The sequence below is a fragment of the Alexandromys fortis genome, unplaced genomic scaffold, assembly GCF_014885135.2.
Source record: "Alexandromys fortis isolate MF-2015 unplaced genomic scaffold, M_Fortis_MF-2015_v1.1 scaffold_80, whole genome shotgun sequence".
Taxonomy (NCBI): Eukaryota; Metazoa; Chordata; class Mammalia; order Rodentia; family Cricetidae; genus Alexandromys; species Alexandromys fortis.
In genome coordinates, this window is record NW_026068174.1 from 3,019,569 (window position 1) to 3,040,445 (window position 20,877).

At 37.1% G+C, this 20,877-nt stretch overlaps 1 protein-coding gene across 1 annotated transcript in view; it reads right to left on the reverse strand.

The window, feature by feature from the left end:
* The window catches only part of Suz12 (SUZ12 polycomb repressive complex 2 subunit), a 46,844-nt gene that overhangs the window by 14,239 nt on the left and 11,728 nt on the right, over positions 1-20,877 (reverse strand). The window contains exons 4-8 of the mRNA XM_050128699.1: positions 20,471-20,539; positions 11,031-11,080; positions 8,053-8,138; positions 5,021-5,252; positions 3,151-3,244 (exon numbers count right to left, since the gene is read on the reverse strand). Of these exons, the coding sequence (XP_049984656.1) occupies positions 3,151-3,244; positions 5,021-5,252; positions 8,053-8,138; positions 11,031-11,080; positions 20,471-20,539 (531 nt within the window). The remainder of the gene's footprint in view (positions 1-3,150; positions 3,245-5,020; positions 5,253-8,052; positions 8,139-11,030; positions 11,081-20,470; positions 20,540-20,877) is intronic.

The window sequence follows — 20,877 nt, forward strand, 5'->3', positions numbered from 1 at the left end:
CAGTCAAAATTATACGCCATGGTTCTAACATGTGTGGATATATACATAGTTCTAACATATATTACTTACTTTTTTTTAATATTTATTTATTTATTATGTGTACAACATTCCTTCCATGTGTGCCTGCGTGCCAGAAGTGGGCGCCAGACCTCATTATAGATGGCTGTGAGCCACCATATGGTTGCTGGAAATTGAACTCAGGACCTCTGGAAGAGCAGTCAGTGCTCTTAACCGCTGAGCCATCTCTCCAGCCCCTATTACTTACTTTTTTTTAAAGCTTTTTATTTACTTATTAAGTATACAGTGTTCTGCCTGCAGGTATGCTTGCGTGCCAGAAGAGGGCACCATATCATTACCAGATGGTTGTGACCAGCTAGATGGTTGCTGGGAATTGAACTCAGGACCTCTAGAAGAGCAACCAGTGCTCTTAACCTTTGAGCCATCTTTTCAGCCCTATTACTTCCATTCTTAAACAATGGCATTTACTACTATTCTAAAAACTTTCCTTTATCATGGTAACAACTGATTTCACATAGGAAGAACATGGCTACTCTTTAGTCTTTTTAGTCCCATTAGACAATGAAAGGTACCAAGAACTTCACTTTCCTGAGGCTGCAGCCCTTGTGGAGCTGCACAATAGTTTTATAACATAGAAATAAGAACTCTGAACAAATGATTTCAAAGTAACTTCCCCATCTGTCACATTTTGAGACTGGCCTTAATTATCTTAGGTAAAAAAAGCCTATTGTTTAGGCTCTGCAGTAGTTGGGATTATAGGCATGAGACACCACTTCTGTCTATCATAGACAGTCTCACTCTGTTAGGTGGCCCTTGTTCTCTGAAAGCCTTAGGTTTTTCTTTGGTGCTCAGTATTTCAAACTTCCTCTACATGTTTTTTACATTTGGGTTCTTCTTTCAAAGACTTCAATGAAGGATTACAAGAAAAATTTTTTTAATATATCTAGTCTCAAGACTGATTCATAAATATAATTCTTTACTAAAAGCAATACCAGGACTTCTGAAAGAAAACACAATCCCAGAAGTATTAGGAAAAGGAGATTTTATGTCTTGAATAAGGAAAACCTAAAAAAAAAAAAAAAAAAAAAAAGATACTGGAATCTGCTTGAAAGGGCTCCTTTTATACAAATTTATAATCTGAGCATTAAAATGAGTAACAACATGAACAGATAAAAACAAACTCACTAAAAATATAATCTAACGTAATTCACATTGGTTAAAAAACAAAACACCTAAAAATATGAGGGAAGTAATCCTCTTTACAGAAAAGTGCCAATGAATATCGTGGAGAAATGATGGGGGGGAGGGAGCATGCACAAGGCTTTGTTCAATACCCAGTATCACTTGAAATAAAAATAACAAAAAGAGCTGAACATAATGATACTTGGCAGTTTATATTCCCAGCATTCTAAACACTGAGGCAGGAGGATCAAGAGTTTGAAAGTAGCCTGGGCCAAATAAATAGTAAGACCATCCCAAACAAAATTAAAGACATTACAAGGTCAATGGGAAGCCACTGTTAGACATGGGTGTGTGGGGAAATGGTTATCAGGAAATGCCTTTGTTACTTGGAGATACATGTTCCAGCATAGCAAGGTAGAGATGAAGTATATATTTAACTGGTTCAGTACAAAAATTAAACACAAAGAAAACAAATGAGGTAAAATGCTACAAATAATGGTAAAGGGAATGTGGATGTTACACAAATATTTCTTGAACTTATGTCTATATATATTCAAAATTAAACCATGAGGAAAATTTCATCTAGTTTCCTAGCATTTTTAATTAAAACAAAAACAGAAGTTTATTGCATATAAAGAATATATTAGGGCTAGAGAGATGGCTCAGTGGTTAAGAGCACTGCCTGCTCTTCCAAAGGTCCTGAGTTCAATTCCTAGCAACCATATGGTGGTTCACATCCACCTGTAATGAGATCTGGTGTCCTCTTCTGGCCTGCAGGCATGCATGCAGACAGACCACTGTATACTTAATAAATAAATCTTTAAAAAAGAAGAAAAGAATATATTAGCATATATATGAAGTACAAAGAAGAAAAAAATATATAATGTGCCCCTAGTGGCACAGAACACAATCTCAGGATCAGCCAAGACTAGTACAGGTACATTATATTGCTTCAACACGAGACTCCACTGCTTTCCAGTGTTTTTACTTTTGTGCTTCCTCCTCTCTTAGGCTCCACATTAGGGAATCAAATCTCAGGTCAAGTGCATGTGAAGTTAGCACATGCTATAGCTGAGCTACAGCCAGCCCTCTAGTTGTTTACAATTGGAAACTTTGATAAACTATCTTGAGTTTTATTGCTAAGCACCAGCAATCAGCCTAGTATAAGAAATCATGATATCTCAGGCACCATTCTCCAACTTTATGTAAAAAGAATGCTGTATTTATTTCTTACATCTTATTTTACTTGTGCAAAGATGTTTCACCCAATACCCTGCGCCAGACGTACATATATAGTCAGTCACACAGGATTATATATAACTTAGACTTTCTTAGCTTTAGTTGCTATCTTGAGATTTATCTAGAACTTATTTCATTAGACCTGTTTCAAACATTACTTCTATAAATAATCACATATCTGCTAATATTTCTTCACAGAACTTACTGATAATTTTGTGGAGTTCTCTACAGTCTACATTAGATGTTAAGCTACAAAAAGACAGGGATTCTGTGCCTCCTCACCAGTTAGAAGTGTTTGTCAAAAAGCAGACACTCAAGCCAGGTGATGGTGGCACACACCTTTAAACTCAGCACTCAGGAGGCAGAGGCAGGTGGATCTCTGTGAGTTAGAGGCCAGCCTGGTTTACAGAGGGAGCTCCAGGACAGGCTCCACAGCTACAGAGAAACCCTGTCTCGAAAAAAATAAAACAAAACAAAACCAAAAAAGAGCAGGCACTCAGAAAACACTTGTTGAATCAACAATTTGAACTAAGTCACTCATAGTTCCTTAGCTCTGCTTACTGCTCTCTATATGATAGAGAAAAACTCAGTATTTGCAAATTTGTTTTTCCATTTATTAGAACAAACATAAGCAATACCACAGTTATTATTCAGAATACAAACATTTGCAGAATACGGAAGCAATATTAATAATAATACCATCAATATTACCTGTTTTTGTCAAACACTGTCATTTGTGCAACAAATGTCTTTTCCCCATCTTCACGATTTCGTTTTCTTCTGGATGGAACTTCTTCACTGACATCTGAATTAAATAAATTTTTTTTTGTAAAACAATTACTTAAAAATAAAGTGTGCCATCTGCAATATATGGTCCCTTTTAATGTTGCAAGGTAAAATGTGCTACTTTATCCAAATGAGATACAAATTACAATGTTTCAATATTCACATTCATTTGTTTCAACTTTAGATTTTTAACATGTATTATGTCCATCTTTATTTTTCTACAACATGACCTTATAATACAGCACAGGCTGGTTTGGAAATGGCTATGCATTGGCTGGCTTTCAACTCAATTGGTCTTCTGGGTGCTGGGACAATAGGTCTGTACAACTCAGCTGGGTCTGCCCTTATTTCCTGACAACACTGACCATCAGAATTCATCCTTGCAAATGCTAACTTGTTTGGAATAAATCATGCTAGGTAGGCTCCTCATTTACAGTATGCAGAGTTCCATTATAAGAATCTAAAAAGAGATTTGTTTTTATTTTATGAGTGGTTTTGCTTCATTTATGTTTGTGTTCCATTTGCACATAGTGCCCATGAAGGCCAGAACAGAGTGTCAGATCCTTTAGAACTGGAGTTATAGACAGCAGTTAACTGCCACGTAGGTGTTGAGAACCAAATGTGGATCCTCTAAAGAGCAGCAAGTCTCTTAAGAGTGTTTAAAGGGGGCTGGAGAGGTGGCTCAGAGGTTAAGAGCGCTGACTGCTCTTCCAGAGGTCCTGAGTTCAATTCCCAGCAACCACATGGTGGCTCACGGCCATCTATAATGAGATCTGGTGCCCTCTTCTGGCATGTAAACATACATGGAAGGAATGTTGTATATATAATAAATAAATAAATCTTTAAAAAAAAAAGTGTTTAAAGGGAGCTCTCCACCTCCTTATAACTTTTAAACAGTACTTCACATATACCTCTGTTATACCACTGTTCATTTCAATGCAATTATTTATTCCATATCTCTCTCCCTAAACTGGGTTGTAAGGCTTCTGAGAATGTTTATCTTTGTATTGATTGTAGGCAGCTATACAACTGTATGATTATCTCAAAGATGAATGCAGATCTGCTGGAAGAAAGGAATGGGTACAGGATCAATGCAATATATATCATATTGCTCATGTTCAAGATAGTACAATGGCATGCACCTGTAGTTCCAGCACTCTGAAAGCTAAGCTAGAAGGATGGGTCGAGTCTTAAGACTAGTTGAGGCAATGGTGAGAACATGTATCAATAGAGAATGGAAAAAAGCAAGAAAGTAAGAAGAGAGAAAAGGATAAGGAGAGGGAAAGAGGGAGGGAAGAAAGGAAAAGTAGCAGGGAAAGAAAGAAGGAAGGGAAGGGAAAAATGCCGGTAGACACACAGACAGGAAGACAAAAATGGAAAGCTCAGGTTTAACCTAAGTAGTGAGCAGACAAACACCCAGCATAAAGAAGGCCCTAGGTCAATTTCCAGCATAGCAAAATAACAATAGAACAACAGTCTCTCCAACTTTGGAAAGAAACAGGGTTTTATGGTTTGTTTTTGAGATATGGTCTCGCTACATTGCAGCCCAGGCAAACCTCAAACTCATGTTGTAGTGACTCAGCCTTCTGAGCACTGGATTACAGGCACAAACTACCACACCTAGCAGAAAGTAAAGGTTATTTCAAGAGGAAAAAAAAAAAAAAAAAAAACAACCAAAACACTAAACCCCAACACTTTATACACAATTCTAAATATTATGAATACTAGTGCAAATATTTTCACTGACTACTTTGATATCCAATAAAATCTAGTGAAATTACAGAAATAAAATTACCTATATTTTCATTGGTTTCTCCATTAATCATTCCATTAAATTCTCTTCTTCCTGGACGAGTTACTCTAAATAGTAGTGAGTAAGACTTCACCATATGGCTGTTACTAGGTTCAAATTCATTACTGGAAACTGCCAGTGATGGGAAATTTCCTGGTTTTATTTGGTTTAGGTCAGGATTCAAAGGCACCTGCTTTTTACCGGTAGGAATTTGCCTTATTGGACAACTTACATCCTGCAAAGTAGAGATTCATAATTACATTCATACATAAGCAATGATAAATTACAGTAAAACTTCTAATCACAGTTACAGGAAACATGATATAAGTCATGATTTACCAAAAGGTAAGTTAAATAATCATACTGCTGAAAACTGTGAAACAAAAACAAAAATGGAACAATTAAGATTCCCAATAGTAAAGCAATTGAAGATTACTACAATATAGTGAAGAGAGAAAAGAGCATATCCAGTATCTAGCTTCCCTTGTATGCACAAAGCCACGAGTGTGCACTCTATGAACAGGCATGGTGGTATAAGGGAGGATCACACAAAGCCATGAGTTCACGCTCTAAGAACAGGCATAGTGAGTGGTACGGGGCAGGATCTTGACAAGGTCAAGCTCTACTTTAAGGTTTCCTCAAAATAAATACCTAAAATGTGAACAAAATATCTGGAAATACAAGGAAAAAAAAAACAGAATTAAAGGGCTTGTGATAAAGTCAGTAGTAAAGCACGCATGAGTCCCTGGTAGACAGAGACAGGTAGAACTCTGAGTTCAAGGCAAGCCTGGTCTACAAAACTGAATTCCACAGCCAGGGCTATGAAATCCTTTGACTTAAAAACATAAAATGAAACAAAAAGCCCAAAATAAACATAAAAGCTGGGTGGTGGTGGTGCACACCTTTGATCCCAGCACTCTGGAATTGGAGGGCAGCCTGGTCTACAAACTAGAGTTCTAGGACAGCCAAGGTTACACAGAGAAACCCTGTCTCAAAGAAAAAATGGGGGATGGGGGTGGTGCGAGGAGGCACCAGCAGAGGAAAGATACCTATAAACCCCATTGTTACCAAACACTAAACCCATATCTGTTTCATATATACTTTAATAGAAGGAACAGCAATTATCTGAGAAACACTCACTCCATAACTAATTATACTGAGAGCACAGTAGAAAAAAATACTGCATTTCATGTGGCAACTACAGAGCAGGACAACCCAGGAGTTGGCCTCAAAGCTATGATGCTCTTGACTTAATCTCCACAACCAACTTAGTAACTTCTTTTTTTTTTTTAATTTTTAAACAATGTTTTTAATTTTTTTATATTTATTTATTTATTATGTATACAATATTCTGTCTGTGTGTGTGCCTGCAGGCCAGAAGAGGGCACCAGACTCCATTACAGATGGTTGTGAGCCACCATGTGGTTGCTAGGAATTGAACTCAGGACCTTTGGAAGAGCAGGCAATGCTCTTAACCTCTGAGCCATCTCTCCAGCCCCCAGTAACTTCTTTAAAAGAAATAAAACGGGCTGGAGATGGCTCAGCAGAAAAGAACATTGGCAGCTCTTCCAGAAGACCCAGGTCTGATTCCCAGCACGTATACGGTAGCTCACAAGTTCTAGGGACACCTCTTTAGGCATCAGGCAGCCACATGGTGGGTACATAGATAATGCACTCAGGCAAAATAGCCATAAATAATAATCATAATAAATCTGTACTTACAGACTAAAAGAAAATCCTATTCTACACGAGAAATCTAAGCCTCATTCATACCCTAAATCTCCCATTTCACAAACGACTAAAATAAACAGTTTGATATGTTTGCCCCTTGAAGATGTTTACAATTACTAATTTTTCTGAAACACAAGACACACTGTCATAACTACCATTTTTCCTCATAAATAATGTATTTTAAAACTTTACTTATCATAAATTTTATGGGAGTATGAGTAACTAGTAGTATATCTTAACTTTACATATACTTTTTAAATGCTACATAAGTGTCTCTTATCATCCAGTTATGACTGGCATATTGCTATGATGACTGGCAGTTTTTAAGTCCTTCATCACTTTAAAACCATATGGAAAAATATCACCAGCAAGAGCTCTATATAGTTCAATTCCTGTTTAAGATTTAATGATACATAAGTACACTAATTAAAAAACAGTAACAAAAAATTCCTTTTTTATGCCTACTGGACATAACTACATCCTCTTTGGAAAGAAATACCTATTTCTACTTTGTAGTCATTAATAATTTTATTGCCTTAAATACAAGAGACTTAGGACTTAAGTCTACAAGAAGTACATACTGTTGGTTTTGGTGGGTTGCTCAGGAAATGTATGTTGCCATTATGACAGCTATTTCTATGATAAAATGATTTAATCTTCTAAATACAAACTGAAGGAATGTATTAAGTTAATGGCTGATAATGCTGACAGTAAATTTTTTTCCCCCATCATTGTGGAATATAAGAAAAAAATCTTTTAGGGCTGGAGAAATTGCTCAGACATTAAGGCTACGCTTACAACCAAAAATACAAGAAATATCTTTTGGGGAAAAAAAACTCTTATTTAAAACTGTAAGGACTACATCCGTATTAATGTACTAGTAGCTAAAGAACAACCTCTGAGATTAGTAAAAGCAGCTGAATCTGCCCTAAGACACCACAACTTCTTCCTGTGATTCCTACTGAACAATGTTTTGTACAGATGCTCAGATCAGGGGAAAAATTAGGAAGGGTGGCAACAGGTTATAGTAATAGTATGAGTAAGTCAGCCACCAATGTAGATGACTTCCTGTCCCTCTCTGAGACATCATCTCACTATGTAGCTATGGTAGGCCTGGAACTCACTATGCAAACCTGGCTTGCCCCTGCCTCCCAACTGCTAGGACTAAAGGTGTGTGTTACCATGCCAGCCTCAACATAATCCTCATTTCTGAGGTTTTAAAACTGGCTCACAATTATAGTAGCTATGCAGAAACATGTTCAATAAGATTATTCTATTTCATCTACTAGCATTGTATACATTACCTTTCTTTTTTTGTGGCAAACTTTCACAAGCAGGACTTCCAGGGTAACAGAATTTTGTTCATTTTCTGAGTTTTGTGATGGCTTATCTAAATAGAAAAACCAATGTCTTAAAAATCTTTTTAATGTAAAAAAGAATAAAAAATATTTTCCTAAGGAATCTCAAAAGACTTCCTATATTGAAAACATATCACAAGCTCTATTTTTCTTTTTCCTTCCCAGTTTAGTTCCAGACTTGCAGCACGCTTTTTAAAAATAAACCTTACATAAGACACATATATATATGTATCTGCCTATAGAGTAAGATTTTTCTCCCAATTTGAGTAGGATGACTCAGTTGTTATAATTCACATTTAATCTGTTTACTTCTCATTGAAAATTTAACATGTATAGTGCAAAAAGTGTTTTTCAAAAGTGACAAAATCAGGCAGTTTCTTGCCAAGAAACTTTAGTAAAACAGTTCTAGAGGATTACACAAAAAAGGTTCAATGTTCCTTCTCCCAAAGTTATTACTAGAAAATTTATCTAGTGGACATGGTGGTACACATCTTTATTCCCAACACTGGGAGATAAAGGCAGGTGGATCTCTATAAGTCTGAGGCCATCGTGGTATGCATATTAAGACCTTGTCTCAGAGAGAGACAGAGAGCGAGAGCAAGCAAGCAAAGGTCTAAGTCTAAGTGGCAATAGCAAAACTAGCTGTTCATTACTTCTTGGGGGATGCTTTGGCTTACAAAACTTAAAAAATTGTAGTTTTAACTAACAGGTCTATACTTTCTGATTAAAAACAAAAACGTTGGCAAGCCAAGGCTCCAAAGGAACTGCCTATTACTTACTAATATTTAAAATTATGAGCCAGGCGGTGGTGGCGCACACCTTTCGCATTGGGGAGGCAGAGGCAGGCGGATCTCTGTGAGTTCGAGGCCAGCCTGGTCTACATGAGCTAGTTCCAGGACAGGAACCAAAAGCTACGGAAAAACCCTGTCTCGAAAATAAATAAATAAATAAAATAATTAAGTTATTAATAGTTCAAACCTAATACTAAACTTCAATAATATACAGAACTATTACTAGATCATTAATATATATATACATACACACATATTATACACACACACACACACAAATATATATACTGAAAACAATTTTTCCCCTTCTTAGATTTTTAGGTAACTTTCTTTCCTATATAAAAATCAATCTTTTTCGACTATGGGCACTGCTCAGGAGTAGACTGCTTCCCTAGCATGCTAAAGGCTATAGGTTTGATATCTTGCACCCAAACCAAAATAAAAGCAGTTAAGAAAAAGCACTAAAATGTAACAAATTCACTTCAATCTTTATATGCAGTATATAGAGAGAAGATGGCTGAATCAGACTCTCTGAAAATTATAATCACAATAAAAATATTTTAAGACAGCAAAAATAACCCAGTGTCTAAAACAGAAAGATTGTCAAAACAATGCTTACCATGAGAATGGAGCCCTAACAATCGAGTAATTTCTGCTATTTTAGCCATTTTGTCTGTCTGAAAAAGGCCAGTTGACCTGGATCTTGCAGAACTACCAATCCTTTGGTCTAGGCCTCCCAGAAGTTGGAATTAAGGACACAGGCACATACCACTATATCCAGCAGTATTAGGAACTTCAAAGCTGGTTCTCTATTCTGGTTTAAGTATCTTTTTCAAAAACAAAAAATTCTTAATTCTTAAACTTCCATTACTTTTATTTTGAGACAGGATCCCATGTAGCTCCAGCTGGCCTGGAACTATTAGAGATGCACCTGCCTCTGTCTCTGCCTCCTGAGTGCTGCAATCAAAAGTTGTATGCCACTACACTTGACAAGGAAAAAAATTTTAACCAGCTGGCTGCCAAAAAAAAAATATCATTTTAGTATTAATATATGTATGTTTTAAACAAGTTCCTGCAAACTGGAAATGAATCCATAAAAGTTAAATTATGGAGTTCTAAATATGAGTTCTTCTAAAATATGAGTACTACAGAAAACAAATTTACGTGATTAAAAACAGGAATTGTAGATTATAAATTATTTAAGAGAAATAATAGGCAATCATAACATCACTCTACTCCTCAGTCCCTTAAACTTTGTTCCTTAACTAAACTATTCCAAAGAAAAACTTAGCCTTTTTTATCTGGTAAAAATTTTATTACACTGATTATGATGATATATTAAGATGAACAAGCTGACAGGCAGTATCTATTCTTTTCGCAATCATGACTTATTTGGAATGTGTGTATTTGTGTATAAGCAGGTGTGAATACAGAGGTAGAGGACAACTTATAGGAGTCTGTTCTCTCTACCATGTGAGTTCTGGAGCTCAAACTCAGGTCCTTGGGCTTGGTCACGTGTTTATTTGCTAAGCCATCTCAATGATTCCATATTCATTTTTTAAGTTACTGACTGTAGTCCTGGCAGGCCTGAAACTAACTATGTAGATAGACAGGTTGGCTTTGAACTCTCAGAGATCTGTCTCTGCCTCCTACATGCATGTACCACCATGCCTGGCCTTTACCACTCTTGAACCTTATCCCGTTTTAAAACAAGTTTCGCAACATGCTTTTAGTGTTCACTCAAACAATCATAAAATAACATATTTTCATGGCAGTGACTGACACTCTGATAATGTCTCATTAGTAGTAGTGGTTATTCAGTTGTTTATTGTTCTACTTGGCAACATAAACACAAAACATCTATGTAACTGTCTCATACCAAGATCCTTCTTACTTCTGGGATAACCATTTAAAAAATTTTTTATCATTATATTTTGAACTTAAAACTGAAAAGCATAATCAGAAGGCTATGGGTACAGCTCAGTGGTAACACAGTGCTTTGTTTGAGAAGGACATTGGGTGTAATACCCAGCACATAGAAAAAAATAAAAAGAAATTCAAACAAATGAAATTAACAAAACAAATCCATGAACACAAGGAATTCAGAATGAGCCACTTTTCTACAATACTTACCATTTTTGTAGAAGAAACCGGTAAATGTAAGTTGCAAATGAGCAGACAAGCTGAATAAAACAAAAAATTATCACTTTAATAATCTGTAATAAACGTCGTAGAGACCTTAATTAAAATACTCTGAGAGCAAAGATAGTTTATGAATGTTTGATTTTCTCACCCTTAACCACTGAGGCTCAGAACTCATTGTGCTTCTCCTAACTGTAACAAAACAATGCCTACTTCCATTACAACAGAGACATACAGCAGTAAGCACAGTCTCTGTAATCTGTACTTAGCAGAGAAAGATATTAGCTATCCAGATCAAGGACAACCTAAACGACATAGTGAGACCCTATCCCAAAACAAAATCAAAAACACAACCAACTCCCCTCACACACAGCTGACAAAAGTTAAGTAAAAACACAAAAGGAATGAGGCCAAAAAAGAGCAGACTACCAATGGTGTCCCATTACCACAGTGTTTTATTGTCTTTGTTATAAAGGGGAAGGTTTCCTATCATTCAATGTTAAAAAGGAAAAATCTGAAAATGGAATCTAAATCAATATAGAAGTATTTAATACTTTCCTCTTGGTGCTAGCTAGGACTTCCCTTGTGAGGTAAGTGTGCTACCTCTGAGTGACCTCCTCAACCTTCAAACACATTACTTTATTCTACAATTAAGAGTAAAACACACAATCACAAAGTTACTATAAATGTATATTTACTTTTTTTTAAAAATAATTTAATTTTATACGCATTGGTATGAAGGTGTCAGATTCCCTGGAACTGGAGTTACAGACAGTTGTGAGCTTCCAAATGGGTGCTAGGACCTGAATCAGGGTCCTCTGGAAGAACAGCCAGTGCTCTTAACCACCACTGAACCATGTTTCTGGCCCCACATAACTTACTTTTTTAAAATGACATTTTCAATTGGGTTTTCAATTTGTTTTTTCCAGACAGTATCTTACTATGCAGCTGTCTATCCTGGAATTCACTATGCAGAACAGGTTGGCCTTGAACTCACAGAGATCCACCTGCCTCCTGAGAGCTATGATTAAAAGTGTGCAACACTAGGCCCAGAAATACATCTTTTTAAAAAAAAGATTTATTTACTTATGTATACAACATTCCTTTCATGTACACCTGCACACCAAAATGGGGCACCAGATCTCATTACAGATGGCTATGAGCCACCATGTGCTTGCTGGGAATTGAACTCAGGACCTCTGGAAGAGCAGTCAGTGCTCATAACTGCTGAGCCATCTTGCCAACCCCAAGATCACATCTTTATATAGTCTCTAAGAACCTGAAGTGACTGGTCATAGGCATCTTTTTTCAGGCTTCTCATATCACTCTTCCTGCTCTATCTACTCAGACACTTTGATCTCAAAGGCTGTTTACATAATGTTCATTTTTCCAGAACAATTTCTCTATCACTTTACTCCTACATTTATTTTTCAAATTTAACTTATTTCTTCAGATAAGATTCCTTGGCCATTACTTTCCCATATTCAGCTGCTTCTCAGCTGGGCACTGGTGGCGCACGCCTTTAATCCCAGCACTCAGGAGGGAGAGGCAGGCAGATCTCTTCAAGTTTGAGGCCAGTCTGGTCTGTAAGAACTAGTAGCAAGACAGGCTCCAAAAGTTACAGAGAAACCATGTCTCGAAAAACAAAAAACAACAAAAAAAGAACTGCTTCTCCTGCTGTATATATTCATTGTTTATCTGTACTTTTTTTTTTTTACCACCACCACCACCACCACCATCATTATTATAAATTTCTTTTCCTCCCAAAAGGCAGATGTATTTCGCTCACCATTACATCCCTACTCGGGACATGGTATACTACGGAAATAACACTCCTCTGGCTCAAAATACAGATAGACCTTGTTATTGTAGAAAAAGATGCTTACCAAAAGGGATGTTTACAAAAGGAAGATTAGTAACTTTAAAGCTTAGATTTTACAAAAGCAGTGAGAAAAGGTCCTTTAGGACTAAGGATATCTCTGAAAAGTTAGAGAGCTTGCTTAGCAAGCACAAGGCCCTAGGTTAACTTCCCAGCAATGCTAACAACAAAATAACTACAAAAACCAACTAATAAAAGTTCTACTTCAGCAAGGCATGGTATCATATGCCAATAATCCCAGCATCTGGGAAGCTAAGGCAGGTTGGAGGATAGCAAATTGAAGGCCAACCTGGGAAACAGCAAGACCTCTCAAAGAATTGAAATAAATAAATTAAAAAATCCTAGTTCAGGTAACTTTTCTGGAGATTTATCCAGTAACTAATATTAAACCAAGAATGGAACAGGGTAATGGGAAGACAGAAGACATTTTACTTCTCACGTGGCCCTAGGAGACGCCTTTAAAATAAACCTCAACTTTTAAATTTTTATATGATATGATTCTCCATAGATATAGTTTTAAGTGAAGAATTTTGACTAGAGAATCTTAAAACCAGTAGAATTGCTACTGTCTAGAATCTAGGTTGAACAACTAGAGAATAGCATGAGATTTATTCTAATAAGCCATAATGCTTAGTCAAAACCCACAAATTCAAACTAGAACACCAAAACCAACAGCCTTAAGACAAGGCATTTTAGGCATTCTACAAAGGTTAGAAAAAAGTGTTTAAAGTATACACAATCATACCAAAAAAGCAAGGAGACAATTCAGAAAACCTGGGAAGCTGATTTGACCTGATGAGTCTCAAAAATTTGCTAGGTGCTTTGAAGTATGCTGCTTTTGAAGACGCTACTTTTCCAAACAATAATTTGTATAAATCATAGTTTTATCACTGTACTTTAAGATCAAAATAACTCGCTGGAAGGCGCATGCCTTAATCCCAGCACTTGGGAGGCAGAGGCAGGAGGATCTCTGTGAGTTCAAAGTCAGCCTGGTCTATAAGAGCTAGTCCTACACCAAAAACAAAACAAAACAAAACAAAACAAAACAAAACAAAAAAAAACACACAACTCAAAACAACTCTCATTTTTGTGACAAAAATTTTAGAAAAGCAGGGCATGGTGACACCCAGCACTCAGGAGACAAGAGGAGGCAAGGGAGTTTGAGGACAGTCTGGTCTACAGAGTGGCCCCTTGGACAGTCATGACTAAACAAAAATCTTGAAAAAAACAAGGGGGGGGGGAGAGGAAGAGAGGGAGGAAGGAGAGAGAGAAAGAAGGAAGTTAAATCCATGACATGACTCATGATCTTTTTTCTACCATAATTTCTTCTAACAAGTTTCTATAATTAATATGTAAGACAACCGTAGAGCTAAAGTATTAAAAAAAATCATGGAATAGCAACTTGTTTTACAGATATGAAAGTTAATATTTTGGTTGTTTTTACTTGCTATAAGTCTAAAAACTAAAATGGGTGGTGGTGACACACTCCTTTAATACCAGCACTCGGGAGGCAGAGGCAGGCAGATCTCTGAGTTCGAGGACAGACTGATCTTCCAAGTTCCAAGACAGCCAGTGCTGTTATACAAAGAAACCCTGTCTCAAAAACAAACTAACAAAATATCAAAACTAATTTAGGCATTTATACTAGATTTTGTGTTGCAGTAGTCTTTGATGTTCTTGTGAATCTAGAATTCCCTTTAGTTCTGGGAAATGAAATACACTAGGCATGAAAATGGTCTAGTCTATTCCTGGAAGTGTGTGATGAAAGAACATGAGTTCCTGCAGAAGACACTAGACTACTAGTGTTAAAGAGACATAGCTGTGATCAAACTGAATGAGGTTCTCATGTCTGCAATAATGCACAGGAGATAAATAGGAGATGCTCTTGTATATGACTTAAGATTTTAACTTTAATTAATACCAAGGAACAACAAAGGCTTACATTATTCTAAAAATGAACTTGACAACAGATTATATAGTTTCATAGTACTTGCATTACATACTGGTTTCTAAGATATTTTCTATAACCCCGTGTAATAAATTGACACTACAATAAGACTACAGGTAATCTGAGAAGGAAAACGCACTGAAATAACACTACTGTGGAGTTTGAGGAGAAACTTGAAAAACTTTCTCAAATTATCTTAGTACCTAAGGGAACAACACTCAGACAATATTATACAAACCTGGGAGGTTTAAATGACAAATTTGCTGTACCCAACTAGATCTCTTTATTTTTAAGATTTATCTATCTATCTATCTATCTATCTATCTATCTATCTATCTATCTATCTATGTATCTATCTATGTATCTATCTATGTATCTATCTATGTATCTATCTATGTATCTATGTATCTATCTATCTATCTATCTATCTATCTATCTATCTATCTATTTATTATGTATGCGAATTCTGCCTCCATGTATGCCCACACACCAGAAGAGGGCGCCAGATCTCATTACAGATGGTTGTGACCCACCATGTGGTTGCTGGGAATTGAACTCAGAACCTCTGGAAGAGCAGCCAGTGCTCTTAACCATTGAGCAATCTCTCCTCCCTACCCAACTAGATCTTAAAGATCTAAAATTTGTCTTTCACATTTATGGGCAAGAGGCTGGGGAGATGGCTTGACAAACATGCAGGCATGAGGACCTGGGTCCAGATCTGCAGCACCCTCATACAAAGTCAGGCAAATACTTTGATTTTAGCACTGGAGTTCAGAGTAATGTTTTGAAGCTCACTAGCCAGCTAGGGTTCATAATTTTGAGTGTACATGATATAAGTGTGTATAGATGTATGTACAACCTGATCTAAGGACTTCCAAAATTTTATATAGCCAGGCAGGCATGGTGGCATATGCCTTTAACCCAAGCATATTTAACACACAGGAAGCAGAGGCAAGTGAACCACTATGAGTTCAAAAACAGCCTGATCTACATGGTGTATTCTAGGTCACTCAGGGTTACATAGTAAGACCACCTCAAAACACAAAACAAGATTCATACAGCTATAGTAGTTTAAACCACTGAAGAATTGATGTCAAAGGGAAAAGAGAGAATAAAAAGATGAAAATATTAAAAAAAAATTATATAATCTGCTGATGTTTCTATGAATTCCAGTTTAAGCCACTGGGTAAAAGGAAGAAAATTACTAGAGGGCAGCTGATCAGAAAGAACTGACCACCAGTTCATGTACCTTCCTTACAATACATATTCTTAGAGAAATGCTGTGATACTTATTAAAGTCACTGCCACAGTGAGGAAGTAGCAGCAGGGTTTATTAGTGATGAAACTAAATTCTGCTAAGGAAGATAAAGGGATCAAATTTTCTTTCTTTTTTTTTCTCTTCCTTTTCAAGATAGGTTTTTCTCTGTGTAGCCCTGGTTGTCCTGGAACTCACTCTTTATACCAAGCTGGCCTTGAACTCAGAAATCTGACCACCTCTTACTGGAATTAAAGACATGTGCTACCATTGCCCAGTGAGATGAAATTTTTTTATTGGCCCAAGGTTATGACTAGAGGGCAAATTATGAAGGGAATCAGAAGAAAAAAGTCAGGTCAGCAGATCAGGTTCTAACTAGACTATGAGGCACTACCACAAGCAGGAGATGTAGGCATGTGGTTAGCACTACCACCACATAGCACTACTAAAAATCCTTCAGGGACCCCATAGTTCTCTCAAGGGCCAGATAGGCATCTGAAATAAAAATCTAAGAAAAAACTAAAACTTACAGGCACTGAGAAAACTCTCAGTTCTATCTTGTTCTAGAACTTATAAATTTATTTTTCTTAAGATTTATTTATTTATTATGTATACAGCCTTCCTTCCATGTATCCCTGAAAACAGAAGAGGGCACCAGATCTCATTACAGATGGTTGTGAGCCACCATGTGGTTACTGGGAATTGAACTCAGGACCTCTGGAAGAGCAGCCAGTGCTCTTAACCTGAGTCATCTCTCCAGCCCCCTAGAACTTATAAATTTAAACTGGCCTAGACATAAATGGAAATACAAACTATACTTCAATCACACAAGATTACCGGATATAAAGATGAAGTTTCATAATTCAAGTAACAAATCCCAATGAACACAAGCAACTACAAAAAAAAAAAGGGGGGTGGGTGGGGGGGAATTAAGACCTTTATTTAAAAATCACTAAATGAAAGATGCAAACTAAGTATGAGTATTTGCTGGTTGTATGTCAACTGGACCTAGCCAGTCATCTTAGAATAGGGAACCCCTCTAGGTGTGGTAACACACACCATTAGTCCCATCACTCAGAATTCTGGAGATAGAGACAGAAGGGTCTCTGAGTTCAAGACCAGCCTGGTCTACAGAATGAATTCCAAGACAGCCAAGGCTACACAGAGAAACCCTGTCTTGAAAACCAAATAAGTAAGTAAATGAAGGAAGGGAGAGAGGGAGGGAGGGCCTAAATCTATAAATGTCCCCACCAGATTTACCTATAGGGCATTTTCTTAATTGATGTGGGAGGGCCTAGATCATGGTACCATCCCTGGGCTAGTGGTCCCAAGTGAAAGCAGGATGAGCAAGCCTAGAGGAGAAAACCAGTAAACAGCACTCCTCCACAGCTTCTGCTTCATTCCTGCTTTCAGGTTCCTTCCCTTCTTTATTTCCTACTCTGATTTTCTTCAGTAATGTGGAACTAAGCTAAAATGAACCCTTTCCTTCCCAAGATACTTTGGGTCATGGTGTTTTATCGCAACACTGGAAATCCTAACTAAGACAATATCCTATCTTGATTGGAAAAGATACTAAATGGCACATGCCTGTCTAAGGCTAAGACAGGAGGGTCGTGAGTTTGGGGCCAGACTGAATTTATAAAACAAGATCCTTTCTCCACACAAAAACTTTGAGAAAAATACACTGCCACAGTTTTTCTCTATCAAATTTTTTTTTTTGAAGGAACAGAACATACAGCTAACCAGACCACTTGCCTAATGTTAACAAAAACCTCTATTCAACTCCAACACAGCTGAAGGTCTGGTGGATGGAGAGTTATCTACAATTTCCAGTTTCTATATTCTCTCAAAAAGTAGGTTAAACTAGTCAATAAATAAGCAGCACCTTAATTCCTGGAATATTCAAAAGGAACAATGAGCTTTTTTCTTCCTTCCTTTCTTTTTTTTTTTTTTTTTTTTGTTTTTTTTTTTTTTGTTTTTTTTGACAGGGTTTCTGTTTGTAACAGCCCTGACTATTCTGGACCTCATTTAGTAGACCAGGCTGTGCTGGAGCTCATAAAGATCTGCTGGCCTGTTTCTNGGGCACCAGATCTCATTACAGATGGTTGTGAGCCACCATGTGGTTACTGGGAATTGAACTCAGGACCTCTGGAAGAGCAGCCAGTGCTCTTAACCTGAGTCATCTCTCCAGCCCCCTAGAACTTATAAATTTAAACTGGCCTAGACATAAATGGAAATACAAACTATACTTCAATCACACAAGATTACCGGATATAAAGATGAAGTTTCATAATTCAAGTAACAAATCCCAATGAACACAAGCAACTACAAAAAAAAAAAGGGGGGTGGGTGGGGGGGAATTAAGACCTTTATTTAAAAATCACTAAATGAAAGATGCAAACTAAGTATGAGTATTTGCTGGTTGTATGTCAACTGGACCTAGCCAGTCATCTTAGAATAGGGAACCCCTCTAGGTGTGGTAACACACACCATTAGTCCCATCACTCAGAATTCTGGAGATAGAGACAGAAGGGTCTCTGAGTTCAAGACCAGCCTGGTCTACAGAATGAATTCCAAGACAGCCAAGGCTACACAGAGAAACCCTGTCTTGAAAACCAAATAAGTAAGTAAATGAAGGAAGGGAGAGAGGGAGGGAGGGCCTAAATCTATAAATGTCCCCACCAGATTTACCTATAGGGCATTTTCTTAATTGATGTGGGAGGGCCTAGATCATGGTACCATCCCTGGGCTAGTGGTCCCAAGTGAAAGCAGGATGAGCAAGCCTAGAGGAGAAAACCAGTAAACAGCACTCCTCCACAGCTTCTGCTTCATTCCTGCTTTCAGGTTCCTTCCCTTCTTTATTTCCTACTCTGATTTTCTTCAGTAATGTGGAACTAAGCTAAAATGAACCCTTTCCTTCCCAAGATACTTTGGGTCATGGTGTTTTATCGCAACACTGGAAATCCTAACTAAGACAATATCCTATCTTGATTGGAAAAGATACTAAATGGCACATGCCTGTCTAAGGCTAAGACAGGAGGGTCGTGAGTTTGGGGCCAGACTGAATTTATAAAACAAGATCCTTTCTCCACACAAAAACTTTGAGAAAAATACACTGCCACAGTTTTTCTCTATCAAATTTTTTTTTTTGAAGGAACAGAACATACAGCTAACCAGACCACTTGCCTAATGTTAACAAAAACCTCTATTCAACTCCAACACAGCTGAAGGTCTGGTGGATGGAGAGTTATCTACAATTTCCAGTTTCTATATTCTCTCAAAAAGTAGGTTAAACTAGTCAATAAATAAGCAGCACCTTAATTCCTGGAATATTCAAAAGGAACAATGAGCTTTTTTCTTCCTTCCTTTCTTTTTTTTTTTTTTTTTTTTGTTTTTTTTTTTTTTGTTTTTTTTGACAGGGTTTCTGTTTGTAACAGCCCTGACTATTCTGGACCTCATTTAGTAGACCAGGCTGTGCTGGAGCTCATAAAGATCTGCTGGCCTGTTTCTCCTGACTTGTGGATTAAAGGCATTATGAATATTTTGTACTAAGCTAAGTAAGAATGAAAAAGGGGGACCCTCTCTCATATTTAAGGGTAATTTACTTAGAGCAACAGTTCTCAGCCTGTGGGTTTTGACCCTTTCACAGGGGTCACCTAAGACCATTGGAAAACACAGATATTTACATTAAGATTCATAGCTGGGTCAGACAGACAGTGGTGGTGCACACCTTTGATCCCAGCACTGGGAAACAGAGACAGGCAGATCTTTTCAGTTTGAGCCCAGCCTAGTCTATAGAGTGAGTTCCAGGACAGCCAGGACTACAAAGAGAAAGCCTGCTCCCCCGCCCTCCAAATAAAAAATCTTAGTAGTAGTAAAATCGCAAATAATTTTATGGATGAGGGTCACCACAGCCTGAAGAACTGCATTTAAAGGTTCCCAAAGCATTAGAAAGGTTGAGAAGCACTGACCTAGAGGCAATACAGTACTGTGAAGTAAAAGTACCTATATCATAAATTCTAGTTGCCATTTCTCCTCAGGTCAGGTAGTAGGATTAAGACCAAGTGCCTAAACTAAAGAATTTTAATTTAAAAACATCAGGAAATGTTAAGAGATATATGATGACTTATGTGCTAAAAAAGTTTCCAACATTAGAGATGGTTGAGGAGTCTCTGCCAGAGATGAAACATAAATTAATTCCTGACTCATACATGTACCTGGGACAACTGATTCTCAGATTTTACTTTTTTTTTTTTTAACAATCTTGTGGTTATCACCTGGGAGAGTCACTATAACTATCCCGCTTTCCTCGAGTATATCATTTAATGTAAACTGACAAATTATCTTACCTATGAGATTCTTGCTCTCCTTTCATTTTCTCTACTTTTGATAACATATCATCAACTTTAAAAGTTTTCCTGGAAGAAACAGATAAACATAATAATCACTTCGCAACTGGGGAAAATACAAAATTATACTATAATAAGCAAAGTAGAAATTCAATTTTGATTATTTCAAAATAAACTATAAGGCTAGTTCAAAACAATGCACACACTCTTGGACAATTTCTTATCATACAGTAGACACTTATTCAAGTTCAATTATAACTGTTATTTTTCATGAAACCTCCTGTAATTATCTCTAAGTCATGAGTAATTCTTACCCATGGCATCATAGTTTTGGAAGATCCATTCTCTCTCTCTCTCTCTCTCTCTCTCTCTCTCTCTCTCTCTCTCTCTCGCGCGCGCGCGCGCGC